General features: G+C 44.2%; 1 protein-coding gene across 2 annotated transcripts in view; it reads right to left on the reverse strand.

Moving 5' to 3' along the window:
- lrp4 (low density lipoprotein receptor-related protein 4) overlaps window positions 1-24,261 on the reverse strand; it is a 112,956-nt gene that overhangs the window by 52,226 nt on the left and 36,469 nt on the right. For both annotated transcript variants that reach the window (XM_041936756.1, XM_041936671.1), the window contains exon 2: window positions 10,717-10,863. In XM_041936756.1, coding sequence (XP_041792690.1) covers window positions 10,717-10,863 — 147 coding nt within the window. The remainder of the gene's footprint in view (window positions 1-10,716; window positions 10,864-24,261) is intronic.

Below are 24,261 nucleotides of genomic sequence, written 5' to 3' on the forward strand. Positions count from 1 at the left end.
CTGTCACTGGCTGAATGAAGAAATAATTTCTCTCATGTTACCGTGCCTGCTGCAGGTGGGTGTCGAATTCATCTCTTTACTTGGCAGTTTATTGGTCAGGTAGAATTAGTTTTGCAGGTATAAAACAGGATAATAGGCTTAAAAAAGACCAACAACAAAAGGCAACCTTGAGAATTTAAAAGAGGCTGAAGGAAAAACATCCTGTATGAAAATTCCCCGAATGCAAATTACTTCATAAATTCCACATTATTAATAATATTTCGTTCTTTTTACCAACAGAAGACATCTAAAGTCACCTTAGCATCTTCTAAAGACTGCAACATCTTTCCAGCAAGAGGGGCTACCAGGAAAAGGTTTCTCCAGACGGTGGCACGAGACAAAAGGGTCATGAAAATTGAAATCTCTATCAGACCATGAACGTGCTCAGTAAATTCTACGATAGTCTAGTCTTTAAAGGTTGTGTACAAGTTGAAACTGTGGACTGACTGAGTTGCTAAATTAAAGGTAAAGGTAAACCTGTGTTCTCGAGTGATTAGGGACACGCCTTAGTCGACAATCTGTCCAGAAGTTGTCCAGATATCTTCCTCTGGATCCAAAGTGACCATCCTTGAGCCACCAGCAGGACCCAAACACCGACTCCGCGTGTGACTGCAGCTTTGATTTCAGATAACAGGACAGTCTGAGAAGAGTTCAGGCAGGTAATAAACACGCACACACACGAGCGCTCCGGCACACACAACCGATTCAACCAAAGCAAACACAGCTGCGGCCGTCTGTCTGGTTACGCGACATCAGATGAATGCATTTATCTACTTCAGACATCAGCAGTGTCAACACTTAATCTGCGCTCTAATTGTGAGTGATATGATCAACAAGTTCGCTCACTCAATATCAGGCTGGAAACCTGGCAAACTATGTGTCAGCACCAAACAAAATCAACCCAAGGCCTTGTTAGCACGCCAACGTAATGTGTTTCCACCTGGCAAGAGCTGTCAGACTGCAGCTAACACGTCCATCAATCATGAGTTTCAATTAGTTCATTAATTATTTAGCCTATAAAAAAATCTAACACAATGACAAGTGAGTACCGCAGGTTCTCAGAGCCCGAGGTGATGTCTGCAAATTGTTTATTTTGTCTGGCTGTCAAAACATCCAAACTGTACTCAAACGATTAGAAAACACAGCGATGAAGAAACGCATACTCATCCTCACAGCAGTTAGCGGGTGATTGTTTATTAGAGGGAAAACACTACATCATCTCTGGCGGACTCTTTCTTCATGCAAATTTTAGCCAGTTTTGCTTCGTCTCCTTTGTTGTTTGGCACAAACCCAAAATGCAGCCAAACTGCCGCAGGTGGAGGAGCGGTCACACGATGGATGCAGTCGTTATATTCACATATCCTGCTGCACCTCATTCCTGTTCAACTTTAAAGGTCCTTGTTGACTTCTGAATAAACAAATCAGGCCAACATCCATTCTGAGACACTTAAAAAGCAGCCGTGCACAGCTGAAGGCATTACTGAAAAGAGCCGAAGCTCGCCACTCAGATTTAGTGGTAAGACAGCAAGTTTAGGTGGCATTCACACACAACAATGACCACTGTGTCGATGCGATGGGGGTCCCAACGCTGAGTCGCCAGCAAAAAGACGCGGGTTGGCCCTGGCAACGCGATGCCAGAGGACTCCCATCCCAGGAAGAATACCTTGCATCGTTAACACAGTGTTGAGCAAACTCTACCTCCAACTCTCAAAACAGAGTTAATAAAGTCAGCGAAGTTCTGCCACAGAGGAGAACAAACAGCTGCGCAGAGGCTCCATGACCTAGTTTGTTTGAGTTTATGCTGACGGCAGATGATGGTAGGAGGGAAAAACGGTGGTAGGACAACGGTGGGGGTGAAAAGAAGACATCACTTCCAACATGTAGCAGAGCAACCAGTCTTGTCCATTAGGGGCGCGCCAAATCACATCGTTCATGATGGCATCCGAATGATTTTTAATGTGATAAACTGCATTTGAAATGATGCCATGTGGTTGCGGGAGAAAGCGAAAGTTGCTATATAAATACTTTATATCATTATTGCTCACCCCTGTTCTCCATCTTGGTTGCTTCCACTGTCAGAATAAAACAATTACTTGAATTATTTTAGTCCATCGAATGTCAAAAGGATAAAGTTTAAAAATGCTCCACATGGCACTTTTAAACTTTGATTCACCACCTCTGTTGTGTTCAATTACACACAGAACATATTTAAAACCTACTCAAACAAGCTTATACACAATATACAAAGAAGGTAAAGCCAGGCCTCAGAGCAACAAGTTCTTTGTCTCTCGTCTCCTTGCTGTCCCTTTCTCTGCCCTCAATCAGCCTCTAATCATGTCCTCTTCTGTGTGAACAAGTGCGCTCGCCTCATTTACTGAGCAGGGAGTAAATATTTAGGAAGGAGGCGGCGGAGAGGACAGGGCGAGCACTGGCCGGGAGGGGGGTAAAGAAAGAGAGGAGGAGGATTATGCTAATGTGTCCAAACAACTGCCCTCATATCCTGAGACGGAAAGAGGGAGAGAAGAGACAACAAGGCGAGAAGAAAGAAGCAGGAAGACGGACCGAGCGAAGGAACCAACTCAACCACATGGTGAGAAGTAAATGAGAAAGTCCCGGGGAAAAAGGAAAGTGAGTAGAGCCCGCAGGTTTCCTGTGGTCAGAGGGGAGAGAGAGGAAGGATGCAAGGACAGAGGGAGGTGTGGAGGAGGCAACGATGAAGGGATGGAGAGAGAAATTGACACATTGAGAAGGAGGGAATGGGGTCCTAATCTTCTCCGCTCCTGCTTTCGGATCGGCTGAGCTCCCGCGGTTACAGCTGCTCACTGATTGGCTAAAACTGCAGAGAGCTGTGGATTAAAGGACGGAGGGGGTATTTCTTATTTTTTGGTGGTGGTGTGTGTTTGTATCAATGCCCTTGTGGGAACCGGTTGAGCTTTAGCTATTTGGAGCAAGGACACTGCAGTAACTCCTCACATATTTTGTTTTAGGGATCTTGTGATCTCGGGTTAAGGGTCAAGATTAGACTTAAAACACAAACATGAGCAACAGACACAAATTCAGAAACATCTGGAGATTAGAGTCGTCGTCAAGTTACTTTGCAAAAAAGCTCAAATCAAACCAGATCAGATTTGTCCAGATTCCTGTCAGAAAAATCAAACGCGTCTGATAATCATGAGAGTCGGGGTGTGCTCCACTTTCACAGGTCAGTGAATAATCTTGCAATTATGTCATTATGACACACTCACAGTTTTAATTGACCTTTATTCTGTGCAGCTTTAGATTTAAAATGAGCTAAAACTGATCTGAAGACTTTGCCTCGTTCCCTTTTGAGAAATGATTCTGTGTTTCTTGCAATTCAATATCATGCTAGGAAGCAAGAAACTAGTAGACAGCGGGTATATACACACACATATTGATATGAATATATTATGAATACCAAGTCAGTGGGTCCTTTGAATGGATTCTTCTCATAAATACGGAAAATGAATTCCACCAGGAGGCCCCGTTATACCTGACAGTTATCCTGAAATGCAGCCAATGGAGGGTCCTCACAAGTATGCATATGCGTGTATACCTGTGAGTGTGTGTATTTGAGTTGATAGCACACACCCGTTTCCCAAAGCTCACAGACTTGTGTGAGCCGACAGCAGAGGAAGCCAATGCTCACGCAGCGCTTTCAATCACGCACAACAGAGATTTTCTTCCATTTCATCTCACATCCACCCCAACAACACACACACACACACACACACACACACACACACACACACACACACACACACACACACACACAAACACACAAACACACACACACACATCTATCTCCTCTGCAGCCCTGTCTCCTCACTCTGGCCCAAAGCATTTACTCTTTCACAACCTCAGCTGCTTTCAACTCAGCAGGACTCCAACTGTGAGCCCATGCATCTGCGTGTGTGTATGTGTGTGTGTGTGTGTGCGTGTGTGTATGTGCGTGTGTAAGGGGGGTAGTCTGCTCAAGTCCTGCTTACTTCAACGTAAGTGAAATGCAGAGAGAGAAATGACTTGAAGGATTATCTAAAAACAGCGAGGAGGGGGAGGTGGAATGGAGAAATAACAGAAGATGTACTGAACAGGTCTTATCTGCTGTGGTTACTGTTGTTATGAACGTCTTCTATCAGAGTGTGTTCATAAATTCTCTTGTCTTGAACTGGGAGGAGAGATCAGGAAAACTGAGAGCAAGATAAGATACGAGAGAGGACAAAAACATAAGTCAGATTCAATTAGGCTGTCGGAAAAACACTGTTCTGCAGATACCAGGTCTCATTTGTTTTTTGTTCAATTTAAGAACCACACCAGCTTAGAGCACACGCTGGTGAAGCTGAAGCCGGTGTGAAACACTTGAATGTAAGAACGATGGCCAAAACTGCAAAACTGGCAAATCGCATAATATCATAAGAAGGGTCTGTCATAGAGTAATAAAACACAATTCAAGCGATAAGACTAGAAATCATTAGTCATAGGGAACAAGATGATGTATTTATGCCTTTTGGGGCGTGTCCAAGAAGAAAAAAAGAGTCTTTTCACAGCACAACCTTTGATGGAGGAGTTAGGTAGAAGAAGAGAGAGCAGTAAGAGGTTCAGCTGAAAGCACAGACATGAAGCAGGCATCTTCCTTTTCATCACTATCTGTCCTTCTCGCTTTTCATTCACTCTCCACTTCAGTTTGTCCCCTCTGACTGCGCAGCCTTCACACAATGAACACTCACTGCCATTTCCATAGGAACCAGACTCACAAAGGCAGCGCGTGCCCTTCCTTCCTCGTACGAGGAGGCCGACTGCCAACAACATACAGTAAACATATATTCCTCTAATTGAGTAGCGTTTCGCGTCTCTTGCAGCTCATACATCTGACCTGCAATTAAACATGGTGTGTTATTATGAGCGTGTGCCAGCCGGAGCCGTGTAATGCCGCCGCAGCTCAGACAGCTGTATGCCAATGAAAAAATGGGTGTTTTTAATTTGATGGAACGTCTGTGAGTAATGCCTTCATTTAATTTCATCAGGGCTAATTAGTGTCCTGTCCTTGAGATGTGTGACCCTGTGGCGTGCTCTTCATGCTCTTCGACTAGCGAGGCATGACAAAGGAAAACGCCTGCTGTGATGGCAACGCTATCACAGATACCTGCAGCGTCTTCAGTCAGGAAGTCCAAACATGCTCAGTTTCATTTTATTTTTCCACATATTTTGTGCTTTTTTCTGGCTCACGATCATCTGTGCATCCAGTGATGCTACGTCACCTCTCTGAGATTTATTCTGAAGTTTGACCTGAGGTCACGGTACATGGCTGAAAAATGACAGATTGCCAACTTCACTGCTGAATAAATTAGGGTAAAATGAAGTGTGAGATTGACTGACGGCGTAGTATCTGCACTGATGTGGGTGTTTGTACCAGACTGTCACGGTGACGAGGAACTGAGCCTGAAGGCAAACTCTTGATTTAACAATTGATCTTCAAACCCTCAGATGTACTCAGGATAGTGGAACTAAATGAGATTGTTTATACCTGCAGCCAGAATGAGTTTTGTTCACAGAGGTCTGGCCTCGCCAAAAGGCTGTGGGAGAATGCAGCCTCCTCATTCATTTCAATGAAGCAGCAGAGGTTTGTTCACCTGAAAAGCTCGGCTAGTAGTTAGTCAAGCCGTCGATGACATGATGCTACCCTCGCTATTTCAGCTCCACATGCTGAGTTTATTTAAACCAAACCAGAACTGGAACGAACTGCGATGGTTTTGGTGAGTTGTATGTAGTTTCTGTCGAGTTTGAATGGAGTATGTTTTATGAATATAAAATAGCTGCTTCTGTAAATGGAGTCTGGTGGCTTTGGTGAGAGTGATATGGCGGCTGTTTCTGGTTAAACAAAAGGAGGATCTTTAATAAAGGACTTCCTTTGTAGCCTTAGAACATCAATCTGAGGCCATCAGAGGCAAAAACAAACACTTTTAGAGGAGGTACCTTGACAGAGGTATTAAATTGCAGGCTGTTTCGGGGCTTTCAGCTGCAGCGCTTTTATTTAATACAGGACCAATTTCAAAAATTGGTGTCCCCATTGGTCACTTACACACAAAAACACAGGAAAATAAGGTGCAAAAACATTTGGTACTATTTGACCGGAACTTCTCTAATATGTCCAGGACATTGAAATCTTCCAGAATACGACATGGATTCATATGGCTGGCTCTTTTTACAGATTAAATTGTGCTCAATTTTGACTGTTTTTTTTAGTTTTTTTCTTGCTTTTTAAACAATGACTGGTCTATAAACCACTGTGCAGTGTTTTGGCATCTGATAGGCGTTAAAACTCACGGGTTTGAAACTCAAACTGAACTTCTCGGATCATATTTCACGCCTCAGCGGTACCTGAAGCAACCCACACCCACAAAACGCTGCCACTTGCTTTTTAGTGTTCTAACAATGCAACAGCGCTGCTCTCACATCTGCTTGGAAACAAAGGTGAGGAGCCTGGAGACTGCATATCCTGTCAGGCCCGCAAATGCCTTGGACTCGCCCAAGAAGAGCAGCAGGATATGGTTGAGGTGAAGGACATCTGAGCTGCTTTGATGAGTTTGTGCCACCGCAACCGACATCCGGGAAAAACGAAGGAAAAGGAGCTCTTTTCTCTGCCCATCCAGCCGCATTTATTCCAAACAATCCTAAAACAATGCACTTTGGAAATCAATGCGTTCCTAGACTGAATTACCATCAAAACAACAGCCTGTCATTGACAAAAATATTGCAGAATTGATGTTTACTGTGAAGGATTAGTCAGGGCTATAAAACTTGTAAACACTCTGGCATGCTCCTTTAACTCTGAATGTTTGTTTTTAAACAGGCTGATTTATGATCACTCAGCAAGGACCACCCCCACCAATCACACCCCCGCGCCCCTTCCTCCCGGCGTGGTCGACTATAAACAGACAGATGTTACATGTGTGGTGAAGAGGAGAGCGGCCCGCCGTGAAGACCATTTCCTTCTCACTGTCACCCACCAGCAGCCCCTTTCGGGTGAGACGGAGTTCCGACGCTGACATTCGTAACACCACATACTTCATCCTTTACTCAAACACACACACACATGCCTGTGCAAAGAGAATTCATGCATGCTCCTCTCCACTCCCTCTTTAGTCTCTGCGCAGCCATGAAACTTTATATGGGAGAAGGCAAGCACACACACACACACACACACACACACACACACACACAGACACACACTTACTCACACGCACAGAACAGCCACATCTGCACTCCATAATTTCCACATGATTCCCACATCGTAATTAGATCTGAAGTTTACACGGACAGCTTCATAGACACAGTCGGCCACTTCGCCTCTGCTCCTATTCTCCTGAGGTCAGCGCACACACACACACGCACACACACGCGCACACACACACACACACACACACACACACATTCCTCCAGGGTGATTCAGGACAATTGTGATTTCTCTGGAAATTGTTAAATTGGTGTAAATGATAAATACGTTAAAGTTCAAACAAAGCCGGGATGCCGTAAACTACATTGCTGCGATTCTGCTGAGGTGAAGTATTCTTCTGTGGGTTTCTACGTGTGTGTGTTCATTGTGATTCTACGTTCTCACGGTCACACACGTCTGCCGGCTCCTGCTGAGTTGTGGAAACCGCTCTCTCCACCGCCACCGTGCATTGAAACCGTGCCTCCGTAAATTCGATTCCTCTCTGTGTTCAGAAAACGTCGTTTAAACCCGTAAAATTTCACTCCTCGGATTTTACGACTCGACCGGCTTAATTCAATCAGCGGAATGGAAGCCGAGTCACGTGGGCCTCGACTCTGCTCACACACGTGCAGACACACACCTCCGGCTGTGTGATCTGTATTGAAGGTCTTTCAACCATTGCACACACACAGTTCCACTGCATTTAAAAAAAGGAAAGGAAAGAGGAAATCAACCTTTCAGTTAGCATTGAATAAAGCTGGAGGACGTTTTTAGACGCTTTCAATCAAAAGAACCTTGAATTTCAGGAGTTGCCAAGTTATGTTATTCAGAGTTACAGGGATGTTCAAAATGAATGAATGCAGTTTGCAGACTGGAGCTCTGAGCAGTCCAAACGTGTCAGCAATAGGGGGCCTATGATATCCGCGGTGCAGGAAACACAAACCAAAACAACCATGAAATGTGGACCCAATTTCTAAAAATCCAAACCATTACAAGTGTTTTTTCACACGCCGACACAGAGTCATGTCGAAGAGGTCCTCTGAGAGAGAGAGAGGCAGGCGGCGAGCTAGCAAGAGCTCATCACTTCAACAAACTCCCAGAAGTGCAACCAGTTCATCCAGTCAGATATTATTTTGCTCAACAGTAAAAACTCAAATATACTCAATTTATAATGATATAAAACAAAGAGAAGCATCAAATCCTCACATTTAACAAGATGGAACCAGAGAAAATGTGGCTTTTTTTTTTTAATAATGCCAAAACTATTTACTGAGTAACAGACTGGTTGGCAATTAATTGTTCTAGTACCGATCTACTCATTCTCCAGGGTCCCACCCACTACGGAGGCGGTAGCATGACAGTTCATGTGTGTGGGAGTAAACACTGAAGAGTTATGGCTGCAGTATTCGATGGCTGGCCACTACAACAACATGAAACTCTGTGAGATGAGCTGCGCGATTACCAGATTGACTGGAGTGAGTCCAAGAGGACGAGCGTCGGACTCCGGTGCGATGGAGCAAGGGATCGATCAAACATTACTAATGGATTAGGAAGGTCCAGCAAGATGCTCTGATATCTGTCAGCTGCTTCCATGTGTCTCCTTAAATAAGTAACGTACCGCAGATCAATATGTGGCGATCAGACTCACTGAACATTCAACCGGCCAGAGATCAATAACACTTAGCATCCCCTCTTCCAACCCCTAACTAGCTTAATGTGACAGAGGAGGGCTGATGGGGAAAGAATACCAATACACGCACACATGCACACGCACGCACACACCTCAAAGAGGCTTAGGAAGTGTCAAACAAAAAGGGCAGCATCTGCTCCTGTGCTCTATGAGCGAGCAGGAAAAGGAAAAAGAGGACCCTCCCATTGACATTTCACATCAATACACAGAAGTGTAAAAGAGGAGCGGTGAAGATCTCCTCCACTTGACAAACTGACATGCTCTGCAGGAAAATACTCCTGTCTGGCTCCGCTGCCAAGATTTCCCTCCAGCCAAACGCTGTCTGGTGCCAAAAGTCACTCAAGCATTTTTCTGCACGGGGCATACACCACGCAGAGCGCCTCGTTCTGCTCCTGCATCAGAAATACTACCCCGCCTGGACCACTGACCCATTCACTGTTTCACTGGGTGATGATGGGATCCATATGGGCCCAATTTTATTTTTTCTTACTATTGTACACTACTCGTGCAGGAAAACTCTGCCTGAGCACACTTGTACCGTTCTAGCAAAAAAAAAAAAAAGTCAGGCGTCGTGCACAAATTCGCACCAGGAAGCTGCCAAGAACTGGTCGAGAAGTGAGAGTTTAAGGCCTTGCTGAAGGGGACCGCGATTTTGGCTGGCCGAACCAACAACCTTAAGTTAGAATTTTTTAAAATCTCTACAATGGAATTGGTAGAAATTAAATATCCATATTAAAATGTTAAATACAACAGTAACAAACATCTAAGGCTGAGCATCCAAAAGGTGACTGCAGCACTGACTGTCAACATAGAGTTAATATCAAGAGTCTGAATGTCATAATTTTGATATTTTTACTTATTTTTGAACAGAATTGTATTTTTATTTAACATTTGAAAAGTTTGTGACTTCATCATCATGATGAAAAAAAGGCTTTGTGGAGAATCATTTTTAAATGTTTTATGTTAAAAAGCAAAGTCACTGTGGGCTGCTGCTCAGTAGCTTTTCTATGCATCTTGGCCTTTCTTCCACATGCAGTCACTGAGAACAGACCTTTTGGAAAAATCCCTCCAGGGTGAAGATATTCAGAAACTCTGTTTGCAGCGTCGAGGTTTAAAAAGGGTGCAGTAGCAGACATGGCCAAAACAGTGCCGATGTTCACTGTGCTGACAGGACTTTTTGCATGTTTACACGTAAATATACAGACCGTTAATACTCTTTTTACCACTTTTATCGAGGAGCAGAGGCGTCACTATGTGCTACAGAGGTCACAATACATAATCCAAACTCCAAAGGCACAGACCCTGTCTGTCACTGGATCTGGACGAGACCTGGGGGAGAATTTATAAATCCTACTATGGCAAAGGTGGGCCATGCCGTCGCCATTTGGATTTATTTTGGGAATGAAGCAGGAAAAAGCCCGCTTTAAAAATGTCTGTGTACATGTGGACTTTGCATGAGACACACAGATCAAGCGATCACATCAAGCAGAAGAAACAGGCTCGTACAATTCAGTACAATTCAGTGTCCACACCTGCAGGTGGTCAGAACTCAACTTTCTGAGGCAGTCAATGTGGATCTCAATTAAATTTAACCCTCAAGAGTCTGTTTGATTTTTCCCATCGGTTTTGCTTCTTACATCAAACTCTCCAAGTGGACACATTCAGGGTCAATAAATCGTATAAATCGCAGGTCACAGCGAGACAGAAACAAAAGTGATGCGAGGACGACATGAAAAGACGAGAAACGTGAACTCACTGCATCCGTCCTCGTCACTGTGGTCCCCGCAGTCGTTATCTCCATCACACTGCCACTGGGCCGGGATGCAGGTACACTCGCCGAACGCGCTGACCGCGCACGTGAAGTGGTTCCTCCCACATGAACACTCAGCGCTGCCCAGAACTCCTGCAGACACAGAGGAAGAGAGCGTTAATCAGACACGTGCAGCTTCACTGACTCGTTTCTGTTGGTGACATTTAGTGATTTCGCCAGTAACGCATAATTGGCTCATTTTACCGTCGTTTACTCATCGCTGCGGTAAAAGCGCAGACATATCAGTTGAAAAACCACAACCTGCGTCTGAACCCCGATTCAGACAAAACAACACTGAGCAGAGGCGGAGTAAGCTGGCAGCGGAGGAGTCAGAAGAGGAGGGAGTTTACCGTAACACATGACAGCTCTGTGGCTCTGTGTTCACCGGCCAAACCCACGAATCCAGCTGGGAATGAAAACAATGACTTTTACCCATGTGACTACTTTCTTTGTTTTTAGCTATGACATATTCACCCTCCTTAATGACTCCCTACTTGCCCGTCTGTGTGCGTGTCGAACGTTTCAGAAAGCCACAGCCAAGTGACGAAACATCTTTTCACTGTGCTTTAATGTGATTCTCCATCTGATTTATGCTACAGCAGTAAAATCCACCTGTCTGAGACTCAATGCCATAATGATGATTAAAACTAACGTGGTTCCAGGTCTCTGAGTCTCTGCCCACATTGAAAAGTTAGTCAGGGGATTTAAAGGTGGGGTTGCTCATGTCAGCGGTTGTTAGCCGGCTGGAGAAACAACAGGAGACGGTCAGGGACTAAGACTGGGAGCTTCATCAGACAAATACGGCAACAAGCAAAGATGAAATCAAAGGCAGTAAATGGACTGACGGCCCTCTCTTAGATCACAGCACCTTCCTTCATATCTTGGCTTTGAAAAAGGTTTGATTTCAAGAACTCGCTGGTCTTTCAGACTTGACGAAGTTTTCAACTCGTCTATTTAACAGCAAAACAGAATTCCTGAAATTCAGTAATGGGTTTGGCTTTGGTGTGATTTTCAGTGGCCCCCTCTGGAAACCGCTGTGAAAAAGTTCTCAACGCTGTGCAAAAGTGCATAGTTTAAATAGCGGAGAGCAGGCGTTTTCAAATATTCTGTGTGAATATGCACACAGGGCCTCCCTGAGTCTTTTTCATTAGAATTTGGGGATTTTACTTTTGCAAAACTAGAAACTTGAATGGTTTTGCTGAAGTCAAGTCTAGTCCTCAGAGAATGAAGTCTGAAGTGCTAATTTTTGTGACTTCAATCTGACCCCAGTCCAAGTCTCAAGTACTCAGCTCTACAGCAGCGCGGTGACAAAATACCCCCCTCTGCAACATGTATAATGGATAATAAGCTAATGCAATTCTACAGTGTTGCAGTGGCCATTCAGTCTGAATGTCACGCTGTGTTCATGTGCTGCTTTCTTTGTTTAAGGCTCAGTACATTAGCAGCATTTCTCTGGGCTGCTTTCCGCCACGCAGCTTCTCTGTCGCTGCTCCAACGAGCTGCGTGCTGTAAACTGCAGCGCTCCATACAGCCACACGCCACGAGGCTTCACAAACCCCGTAGCCTGTGGCCATACCGCAGTGTATGTGTAAGTGATTAATATGGTTTGCGCTGGACAATTCCTACCATTCAAAGAGAGCCGTAAAAATGCCTGACCATAATATGAATGGCTTTCACAAGATTAATCTCTTCTGTCAGAACATAAACATGTCTTTCATGTATGTGAAACAGATACAGCATGAAGACCATGAGCATACAGCTGTACAGCCTCAGGCAAAAGTGGACGAAGTACTCAGATCTTGTACTTAAGTACAATTAGCAAAACCAAAGTGTAGAAATACTCTACTGTTAGAAGAAAAAGACATGCATTTATGCAATAAATCAAAATCAAAATATACTTTCAAAAGTAAAAGTACTAAAACTGCAGAATGGCACATTTCAGAACAATCTATATTATTACATTCTAATTATTAATACATTATTGTGTGCATCACTCACTGTTGAAGCTGGTAAATGTGGTTTATTGTTTATATATCGTTTATCTGGGTAGCTTCTGGATTCCCCCTCAGTGATCGATTAAGTTTTATCTTAATCCATAATATTATATCAGAATTCATTTGTTGATTAAATTTGGCATAATTAAACTTAATTGTCACAGTAACTAGAAGCTAGAGTTATTACGTAAATGTAGTGGAGTAAAACTTAATATAATATTTGCCTCTGAATTGTGGGGGAGTAGAAATATAAAGCAGATGAAAATGAAAATACTCAGATATCTCAAAATTGTACTTAAATGCAGTGCTTGAGTAAATGTACTTAGTTACTTTCCACTGCTGGCCTTAGGTAGTTTAGCTTCTCAGAGTTTGAAGGTGTTTCCAGCTGAGATCCTTTCCTTCTCATCCTCTGAAACAGCTGAGCCACTGTTGTGAGACTGTAATATATACCTATGATAATACCGATAAGCAATGATTAATGAAGTTAAAATTGACTATTTAGTCAGTTTACCTGTCTGACAGAAAACGGATGTCACTCAAAAACGGGATGTTCGAAGTGAAATAACGTAATATTTCTATTCAGTCCATCAGTTTAATTTTGAGCTTGAATGTTTTTGTTCGGACTCTCCGTCTAGTGGTAAGATCGAATACCTTCCTTTCTAGGCCAGTGGCTTCCAGGATTTTTGGCTTGTGACCCTTTATAACAAAGCAGTATTTGTGGTCCATTGTCATAAGTTATGTATGTCCATGCATTGTGAACACTTGGCCAAAGACCAGTTTTTACTCAAGCTAGAAAGTCTGCAGCAAATCAGAGCAGAAAAAAGAGCAAAGATAAGAGCAAAGTCTGAGAAAAAAAATCTAATTTCTGCTTCTCTGTTCTGTTGCAGCCATCCACAACAGTTCAGCAGGGCTTTGCTGCCCTGAACTGAGACTCCCAGGCAGCACAGGGACTTCTGTGAACAGCAGGAGCTTCTGAGGAATCTTTGAAACTTCTTCAATCTCTCTGCATTTGCAACTCAACTTATATTCGTAAATGAGAAATAACAAGTAATACACGCTCATTCTCTCTTCAGCCCAACGCATCATTTACTGGCCCTTTAATATGGCCTGTTTCACTCAGACTGACAAACACTGTATCCCAAAATACATTGTCTCACTCACACACACACACACACACACACACACACACACACACACACACACACACACTGCCCTGATTTCCCACCACAGCACAGAAAAACACGGAGAGTCACCACACGTTCAGACGCATCACAGCAAATCACATCCAGGAGAGGAAGTAAATTAAGGTTTCCCATTTTGCTCTCACTTTGAAGCCCATTAATGACCATCTGTGTGTGTATGTGTGTCTATTTTGCTGAAACTGGCCCGCCGCAACAAACCCAGAGTTTCTTGGAACGCGCATGTGTGTGTGCATGGATGTGTGTGTGTGTGTGTGTGTGGTTCCTGGCCTCCTCACAAAGGCATCAGTCAACCCAGGAGGGCCTGGCAGAGAGAGCTCAGTAACCTTCAGATCCCTCCCACAGCACTAAATTAATGGCCTCTTTCTTTTCATTTCTCTCTCTCCTCATTCTTGTCTTTCCACCATCCCCTCTTCACACTTCCCCCTTCAGCTGCCTCCCTTCTTTTCTCCTCTTTCCTGCTCTTTTCCGCCTCCCCCCCCTTCTCCTCGCTTCCAGAACTCTCCGCTAATGGGAGGGAAACGGGGATGGTGTCATCCAAGTCTTCCTGTCGTTAAAAGCCGCCTTTCTAATTTTCTCGCGCGGTCTGTAGTTCCTGCAGTCGTCGTACCCCGGGGGCATGCAGTCCACCCTCACAGAGACAGGCAGAACAATCACACAGAGACAGGTACAGACTAAGGCCTGAAAATCCCCAACTGAGACTAATTCCTGATACTCCATAGCACAACATAGAAAGCTTATCCTACTGTGTTGTGAGCTGTCGTGGATTTGTAACTTTAAGCAGACGTATGTGTGTTTTATTCAGATACGAGCGTGTGGGTTTGCACTGAGTTAAATTAGAGTCTGTGAGCTGGAGCAGAGGTTGTGTCAACATGAAGCCACATCACAGGCCGCGCATTTGTCAAGCACGCTTTAAAAAGCAGAAGCCGCTGGTCCCAACCAGAGCCAAAGAGACCTACAGAGGTTAGTGGGAAACCATCACACACTGTTCTGCACATGCACGTGTACCAGGAGGGAACATAGGGTCAGGCTGTACGAGAAGAAGCACAGCGAGATGTCAGCCAGAGATTTGTCAACAGGTAGATATTTCAGCGTCCTGTTTCTTTCTATTCATCCGTTTAATATTTCTGGTTATATAAAAAAATAAAAATGTTCTATGTAAACATTTTCCTGACATGAAAATTACACTGATGTGACCAAAGCTGGGAATCACAGGATCACTAAACTGGAGGAAGACTGATTTATCGGCTGATATTAGCTTGTTGCAGGTATTTTGCACGGGACTATATCTCACCTGGTAAGTGCAGTAAGAAGAAATCACAGCACAGAAATGCCAAACTAGACTAAAGTAATTCTGAAACAGTGTCACCTTTGTGTCATGTGTCCACCAGGAAACAGGATTATTTTTCACCTGTAAAATGACCTGACTGGTTTGCATCTTGGTCACATTTCTTCAAAGAAATAATAAAAATCTACAGGATTCACATACCAAGATTGTTGATGTCAAAAAAGAGTCTATATCTAAATCTGCATTGTATTTATTCTCTACATTTCGCAGATTTGTGCATTTTCACACATGAAGCAACATGATCACTGTGACAATTTCATGGTCATAAAACCGGGCTGCCAGAAAGCAACACTTCAGAGTTTGAATATCTGTGCTGCTCCTCAATAATGCAACACATATGATCATTACACTGGTATCGCATCGCAAAAACTGACGTGTACCGGCACTGAAATGTTTATGCACAACACATGAGCAACACGTGGAATCCTTTAAAGAACAGAAAACTTTCAAAGCTGTCACATCAGAAAAATAATGTTAAATATGTGCACTGATGTGAATACCGGCCCACATTGGGGGCAAATACTTGATTTCTTTGAGTATGTTCTGGAAGAGAAAACACTGTTTATTTATGAGCCAACACTAAGTGCCAATAGACAATGCAAACAATGGTTTAAAGTCTTGGCACCGTGCCACCAAAAATAATCACATCTTGGATGAAGGAAGCAAGAAGAGCTGATGTTAACTGATGAGGCTGATGATGACAAGAGGACGAGTATGAATGTGTGTCAGAACCAAGAGGGAGCCTGAGACCTCCTTTATACTGAGAACATGAACCTTCTTAAGTGAAGAGACAATCATTGCCACTCACTTGATTGTTATGTAAGGCTGCAGCCAAGAACACACACATGCGCGCACACACATGCGCGCGCGCGCACACACACACACACACACACACACACACACACACACACACACACACACCATGCAGCAGGCAGTCATAATCGCCGGGCCTACGTCAAGCCTAAAAGCATCGCGCAGGGAGCAGATCACATGCTCGGCTGTTTGAACTATAAGTGCAAGTCTAGCAACAATACATCATTCGGTCTCTTTGAGGGTGTTTCAGTAGAGCGGGTACAGGAGAAACACCTGAGCTGTTAATTACTGGATTTCTTTTAACTGCCTGAAAAGCTGAGTTGGGGGAAAAGTGTACACAAGAATGAGAGACAAAGTGCTGCCGAAGAACAGTAGAACTTTTCTGACGTTATCATGCTTCTACTAGCCAACTAGATAAAGCCTGGCAGCAGAGAGAGTTTGGAAACTTGTTTGCACTGTTTTTATCATTAAGGTGCCACAGGAACAGTCAGTGGCAGAAGACTAGCACAGGCCAACACCAATCAAGGATAAATACACTGTATGCTGGTCTAAAGCCGCGTGGACATTTCTGTCAGTGGATCAGTTTGACACAGTGAACTGATCAAGTGCACACGTGAAAGAAAACCCCTAAAGATGCAATGTTTGATTGAGTCTAACTTTCAGGTGAATACAATAGGAGGTGATTTGTCATGAATGTTCATGAGGACCAAAAACAAAGAAATGCCACCAACATTTTATGAAAGATTACAAATTTTTGTTCTTAGAAATAAGGAAATGCTGCTATCTGCTGTTAAATGCTTTCGTTATGTGCGCTAAAGCTTTATTTTTCATTCAAAGTTTAGTTTTTGATTACGTGTGGACATTTATTAAGTTCACACATGTTTTTATTTAAATTTCCTATTTAAAATCAGTGCACTAAAAAAAAAACAAAACAATACTGGTATTATATATCCGCCGCTGGCCGCCCAGCTCTTTAAATATCGGCATCCACTACCAAAAAAACGGTCAACCACTAATGCAGGCTGACGTGTTGGACCTGCTCTTCAGGCCAAGAGTGAGACAGATAGACAGCTAAACTCTCACTTCACCTGCTGCTGCCAGAGGCCAGAGTGTGAGCTGTGAGTCAGAGAGAACCTCCAGCAGAGAGAAAGAAAACAAAGACCACCAAAGATCCTCCACTGCTGGTTACTACAGCCTGACACTGTCTAAACAGACCTGGTGTGGAACGAGACAGGTGGTCCCCCCAAAGGCAAACAGAGATGATCCCGCAAACCCACCCTGACACCACGCCTAAACCTGACCCGCCTACGGTGGCAGCCAGCCGCCAAAAGCCCGCGTCCACCGACCGAACCGAGCCGGAAGCCGCCGGCGTACGAGCTTCAGATCTAACCAGGTGGCATTCAACCTCTGCTGCGCTATTTCTCAATTTGCTGTCGTTAAATAGTTAAATGACGAGTCTGAAGAGTTGAGGGGAGAGCAGTGGGGCCAAAACACACAATGGTAACCCAGCCCGGGGAGCGGGTGGCCACACGCTTTGAATGATGTCAAAAGGCTGCCAGTTAATTAGGCATGGACCTCCCTGGAGACTACCTGGAGGGTCGGAGCTGCGTCTTTCTTCCAGTGTGTGAGTGAAACGCCATAAAAAGTGATAAGCGGGAAATTGGGTGGAAAAAAATGAACCATCTGACAATGCCAGGGGTAAGACGGGAGCACGGAGGGAATGAGTCAAGCCTTTTGTCCGTCCTCTGTCTTCCTGCCACCCTTCCGCTGCTGGTGTCGAGCTGTAAAAGCGTCGCTTCGGAGAGACAGCTGCGTCTCAGCGTGTCGGCAACTGTTCATCCCCAAAAAGTCCCGAACCAGCTGCATTCAGCCGCGCCGCACGGCGTCGCGCAGCTCTGCACAACGAGAATGGACACAACTGGCGTCCCACCTCGCTGTCAGGCAACAATGTTCATCCTCCGTCACTTCTCGCCGCGTGAGACCGCTGACAGAACGGGACGCCTGACTGCTCGCGTACACGGGACGGCTGTTCACCTGCAGGAACTGCCATCCGCCGTCCGCGCTGGACACAGAGGACTGCAGCAATGACTGGAATTTCTTGAAATTGAATAAAATACTGGAAGGATTGTCCCAAAATATAAGAAAAAGACGATCATAAGAGGAGTTTTTGGGTAAAGACAGTTTGCCTGCTTTGCCATTCTTGCCATCTTTTAGATGTAGTGTCACATTTGAATAAGAATACTGGAAATGGCGAGGACCAAGCAACTCAAACAGAGAAGAGCTCCACTTTTCAGTTGAGAAATGTCACAAAAAACACAATAATTCTACCGAGAAGCTGACTCTCGGGTACACCTTAAAGATGGGGGGGGGGGGGTTCGTCAGGCTAAAGGAATGTTTTTAATTTAAATTCTATAGAGTAGAGCCATGTTTCTGCCATCCTGCCTTTTTCAGGGTGAATTAAAAGATCTGAATTAATTACCTGTAAATGAAAGAAAGTAAACACGGCAAATGCAGTGCTTGCTGGTCTTTCTAAATCCATCTGACTGTCACAAAGGCACTCAGCATTACACAGCGGATTCAGCTATTTGGTGATTTGCGAGTGGTTTATGAAAACAATTACAATCCAACAAGTTTCCCAGTCGGTTTTTTTTATTTTTGAGGTGAGGATCTTGTAACGTGACATCTTTTTGTTGATCATCCAATCGATAACTCCGTCTGGTTCATTTCTGCAAACAGAAGTCTGAGAAGGTTTTCCACTCTTTGGAATTTATTTCCTTTGGGACAGCAAAGCACAACACAAAACCCTTGTAGATTATACAGCGCTTATTGGACACATCAGGGCTGTTGAGGTACAAATAAAAACTCACTCGCCTGCGAGCAACACCAAACGCAGCGCTCTCTTAAAGGCCAGTGCTTTAACACAGAATAATCAGTCAGGACGTCGCATTTAACATCTATTTTGGTCCTTTTATGTCCTACATTTGCACCAAATGAAGACTGAAAGTGGTTATTTTGAGATGGACAATTTTCTCCAAGGCTTTAACGTTAAACTTCTCTGCTTCCTGTGACACACAATGTCATAGGCTGAACGAATGAGGCATAGAAATGACAGTTTGGAATTGTATTGACTCAGTCGTGGCACATGTAGGTATGCAGAGTGTGGTAATTTAAGAAATCAATACGAACTGAGACTGATGAGAGCAAACACTGAAAAGTTTTATGCAAGCGATGACTTATTAGCTATTTTCAAGGAAAACCAAACCTGTGTGTGGTTTTAATGTGAGCTCCCGACTGTGTCATCCCTTATCTTCTCTCAAGTCTATCACAATAAGAGCCTCCAATACTCACAATTAATTCAGAGCGTTCACTCTCAAACACACAGCTGTGTATCATTCATTGTTAGCTTTTCAGACCTTTCAGCCTGCTGCTGCTGGAAACGAGGCTGATGAAACTGAACAATGCAGCAAAAGTTCCACAAACCAAAACAATCAGCTTAAAGAGGCTAAAAAGCTCCATAAAGAGTCGGTGATAACTCTCAATGCGTTCATCACCTTTCACTAAACACGTTCATTGTTGTATCAAATACTGATTAGCAGAGCTTAAATGATTGTGCATCATTTCCCAGGCTCCTGCTCCTTTTCACATTTCTCTCCATTACAACATATGGAAGCTCTAAAGCTGCTCCAACACTCAAAGAACACATTCACTGAATTCCCCGTGGTTACGAAGGCTCTGGGTTACACTGTCTTGGCTTCGAGATGCCAAACAGCTCATCCTCCCTGCCCGTCCCCCCTCTCCACCGGCTCATCTCCACCTACTAATTTGCCCGCCGTAGGTCAGGCCGCCCTGATGCGGCGAGCCGGTAACCACAGCAGCACATGTCGAGCCGCGCTGGGAAAAAGACACAAGTGTGGAGCGACAACATGCATGAGCAGATGCACACATGTGCCACTTCTCATCCCGAGGGGGAAATTCTGAAATCGCTTAAAATATCCGGTTTGCACGCTCGAGTATGTAAACAAAGCGGCAGACAAACAAGTCCGGAGCTGATGCCAAATCTTCAAAGCACTGCTAAAAATCTTCCTGGACAGACCCGTCATCACGAGCTCATCCCTCCGGTTGGCTCACTCACGCACAAGCACACACACAAACGCACACGGGAGTGTTTGAAATGTGCAGCAGTTGGTTGGCAGCGGGGTTCTTTTCACGCCTGCTCATCTCAGACTTTCATTAGAACTCCAGTCTTATCACACTGCGGCGCTCAATCACTTTTTTGTGACGTAACTCAGCAGGAGTGTGTGTGTGTGTGTGTGTGTGTGTGTGTGTGTGTGTGTGTGTGTTGTTGGCTTGCCTTTAAGGCCAAACTAACACACCCCCAACATGACCGGAGTCTGCATTACAGACCCTCTTTTCTGCATGTTGTACAGTGTTTCATTCAAGCAAATAACAGCGGGCATGTCCACACACTCAAAGACATACTCAGCCAAGTCGCTGCCTATTAACTAAGTGCGACCCAGAAGCATGTGGGAGGATACTGTCCTTTATTCCCTTGAAATGAGCGAAAACAACATAATTACACGCTTAGTGATATATCATCGTCCTGCTGCTGAGGGTTAAAAATAAAAGGCCTTTGAGATCAAACAAGGGGAGGGGGGATGAAAGGATAGTGCTGCTATGGAGCTGTATACAGTACAGACACACACACACACACACACACACACACACACACACACACACACACACACACACACACACACACACACACACACACACACAGAGTGCCATCATCCGTGGCCGGCCAGCAGTCTCTCTGAAGTCAGTTCAAAGATAACACTGACTTGGCCAGGGATGAGGGGATGGCTGCTGGACGGGCATGTGGGCTGGTACTTAGTGGAGGGAGGGGGGGGGGGTGAATACGTGTGAGTTTACAAAAAAAGAAAAGATAGAAAGAGGGGTAGAAATATCCATATAGAGAAAAAAAATGTAAGTGTTTTAGTGTATCTTTCCCCGTTATTTTACTTCAAACAAGTGAAAATATCTGTCAGCATCTTGAGATAATCCAACATAATCCCCCAAATCTAATTTTCTCTGGGCAAAGTGTCAAGATCTCAAAGAACAACATAACTAGGATGCACTCGTTTGAGTGAAAACCTCCGCCAACACTGAGCAACCCTCCGTCTGGAAAAAGCTGCAGCCTCCATTTAGGTTTGGATTTCGTTTAGCCTCAGTGTTTTAAAACAGGGCTTGTGTTTGTATAATTGCATTTTTTTAATGCACTGTGCTATGTGCAGAGCTACAAGCCTGAATCTAAAAAAGTTGGGTCGCTTTGTAAAACAGAAATAAAGCAGAATGTGATAACTTCCCTTTTTGACATATATTCAATTAAAAACAGTACAAAGACAATATATTTAATGTTTGATCCCATCGTCTTCGTTAATTTTTGTAAATATCTGCTTATTCTGAATTTGAAGAGGCAACACGTTTCAAACAAGTTAGGACAGGAGCAGCAAGTTGTGGAACGTTCCAAAAACACCTGTTTGGATCATTCCACAGGTAAACAGGTTGATTGGTAACAGGTGATAGCATCATGACTGCGTATGAAAGGAGCATCCTGGAAAGGCTCAGTCGTTCACAAGCGAGGATGGAGCGAGGTTCAACACTTTGTGAACACATGAATGTATAAAGGATGTTACTACATGGGCTCAGCAACACTTTGTAAAACTGCTGTCAGTAAACTCAGTTTGTTTGCAAATGACTGAATTCTGTTTTTAGTTATGTTTGCACAGCGTCCTTCTTTGGACTGTAGATGTATTTGTAGGGAACCATGTGCAATTTTTCACATAAATGTTGTCATTTGATAAATTGTACTAGAGCTAAACATCCTTAATCCATGTTGCAGCCAGAGTCTAATGACTTGATCTTTGGACGAAAGGAAACCGGCTTGTTTGTAGCGATTAACCTGGTTTACCCTGAGTTAAAAGTTCTCTCCAGCCTGGCAGACACACTATGAGCCTCTACAGATGAAGGTGATGTCAGTGCTTGGATGGCTCTATCTTGCTTTGTGTGTGTTATGCTGTGTGGTCTGTGTGGTCACAGGGCCATGAAGGGGTTAAGGAGGGAGAGGGGCGAGTGTGTCGTACTACGTTTCACTTTCCACTACTGTCAGCCCTTTGTGATGACTCTGGCCTCCACACTCTGTACTTATGTGGCTTTGGGACTCAATGTGTGTGTGTGTGTGTGTGTGTGTGTGTGTGTGTGTGTGTGTGTGTGTGTGTGTGTGTGTGTGTGTACTGTATACAGTATGCGAATGAGGGAAGGACTCTGTAATATGATCAAAGACAAAACATAAAAAATCTATCACAACTACTTCCATTTAGTCTCTTTTCTGTGTTGGACTCGAGTTTTAAGGGTTTAATGACCTAATAGGAAACTGGATGACTTCTTTTCCACAGTGACACACATGTTAAAAAGGGACAAACTCGAGACAGGCAAGATGTCGATGCTGGCGATGAAGGCGTTTTGCAGGACGGAGGCTGCAAATGGAGCGTATGCCAGGGCGAGTGCAAGGCGGATGAACAGCTGCAGGTCTGGCTGTCATAAGGTTGTGTGGGAGAGCTCCTGTGGTGTTTTTATGAAGTGTGGGTGAGAAAGCAAGTGTTCTGCATAGAGTCAGAGAGGAGAGGTGAGGAGGGCAAAGAGAGACAGAGTGATAGTCCGGCGTATTTGTTCAACAGCTGCTGAGGCAGCAGCGTGAACGCTTCGCCGCTGAGATGAAAGGGATGCTGCTGGGAGAGTCTGGTCGGTTTCGTCGGCTTGTTGACTTGTTTTTCGATCAATCCACAGTTTTCAGCATTCAAATCACGATTCGGCCAATTAACGTCTGAATTTTACTTAGAAAAGTTTCTTGTGTGGCTTCTTGTGTTTGAACAACTTTTAACATTTGAGAACTTTGGCTTCTTTGCTTAAATGAAAAAAGTTGGAATAAAACATTCAGTGTTGTTTCTTCTGCATCGAGTAACGCTGCAGATTTACAGCAGAATGTGAGACTTCTTCCATTTCAGTGCAAATACGTATTGGCTTGAATAGCATTGTGTGTGTGTGTGTGTGTGTGTGTGTGTGTGTGTGTGTGTGTCAGGCCTGGCAGTGTAAACACAGAGGAGCTCCGGGCTCTGCCTCTGGCTGTGAATACTAGACTTGCTGGGTAATGTGCTGAGTGAGCACTTGGTGTCCAAGCTTGCTCTAATCCACAGATTGTCTCGTTGGCCAGCTGACCCCCCTACACACACACACACACACCATGCCCACTTTAACCCCCAAAATCTCTCAATAGGGGCCTCTATCAGGGATACATGGGTCAGAGTTTCAGCTGAGCCCAGAGCTCAGTGCTCCTTCCTGGGAAGAGTTGATTTTCCAGTTGGGTCTAATTTTCAACTGGGTTATGCTATATCAATCCTTAAAATCCCCAAAATCAAAACTATTGCATTCATCGTTCAATGCAAACTAAATGACAAGTGTTAATCAGTTCGTTGTTAAATGGTTCTCATCCCTGATCCTGACCCGTGCAGTCCTGCTTCCGTCCCAGCTGCCCTGCTCTGCCCGCACCTCAACAGATACAAGGTTTTCAGTCAATCAAGAGCTGGTGTTTCCAAGCTCTTCAGTGGCTGAAGGGTTGCAACCACTGCTTACAGTCATTTATCAAGGTAAAGTACATTTTTCAGCTTGTCAAATGTGAGTATTTTCTAGTACTTTCTTTGGGTTTTAAACTGACAAAACAAGCGCACCCCTTGGACTCTGGTAACTTGGGAATATTCTGACAAGAGAATCTGGGCATCCAGCCCTACGAGGGACACCCTCGAGTGTAGTGTTCAAGGTTTCAAGCATCACTTTTCTAAACCGAGCTACAAAAAGTGGAAAAATAAAAAAAGGATCCAACATCTAGGCCATGGGATGCAAACCTCAAAAATGTCCAATAAACCCAAACTAAATGACCCATTTCCACTGCAAACATCTATTGTTCTGTGGAGGCAAATCAAAACCATGTTTCTGGGTCGTAAAAGCGGTGGACCTCACTCAGCTCAAATTAAAGTCGCTGAACCAATAGGAATGTTAACATTGCTGTGCGTGAAACGGAGTGCAG

The sequence above is a fragment of the Chelmon rostratus genome, chromosome 1 (assembly GCF_017976325.1).
Source record: "Chelmon rostratus isolate fCheRos1 chromosome 1, fCheRos1.pri, whole genome shotgun sequence".
NCBI classification, from domain to species: domain Eukaryota; kingdom Metazoa; phylum Chordata; class Actinopteri; order Chaetodontiformes; family Chaetodontidae; genus Chelmon; species Chelmon rostratus.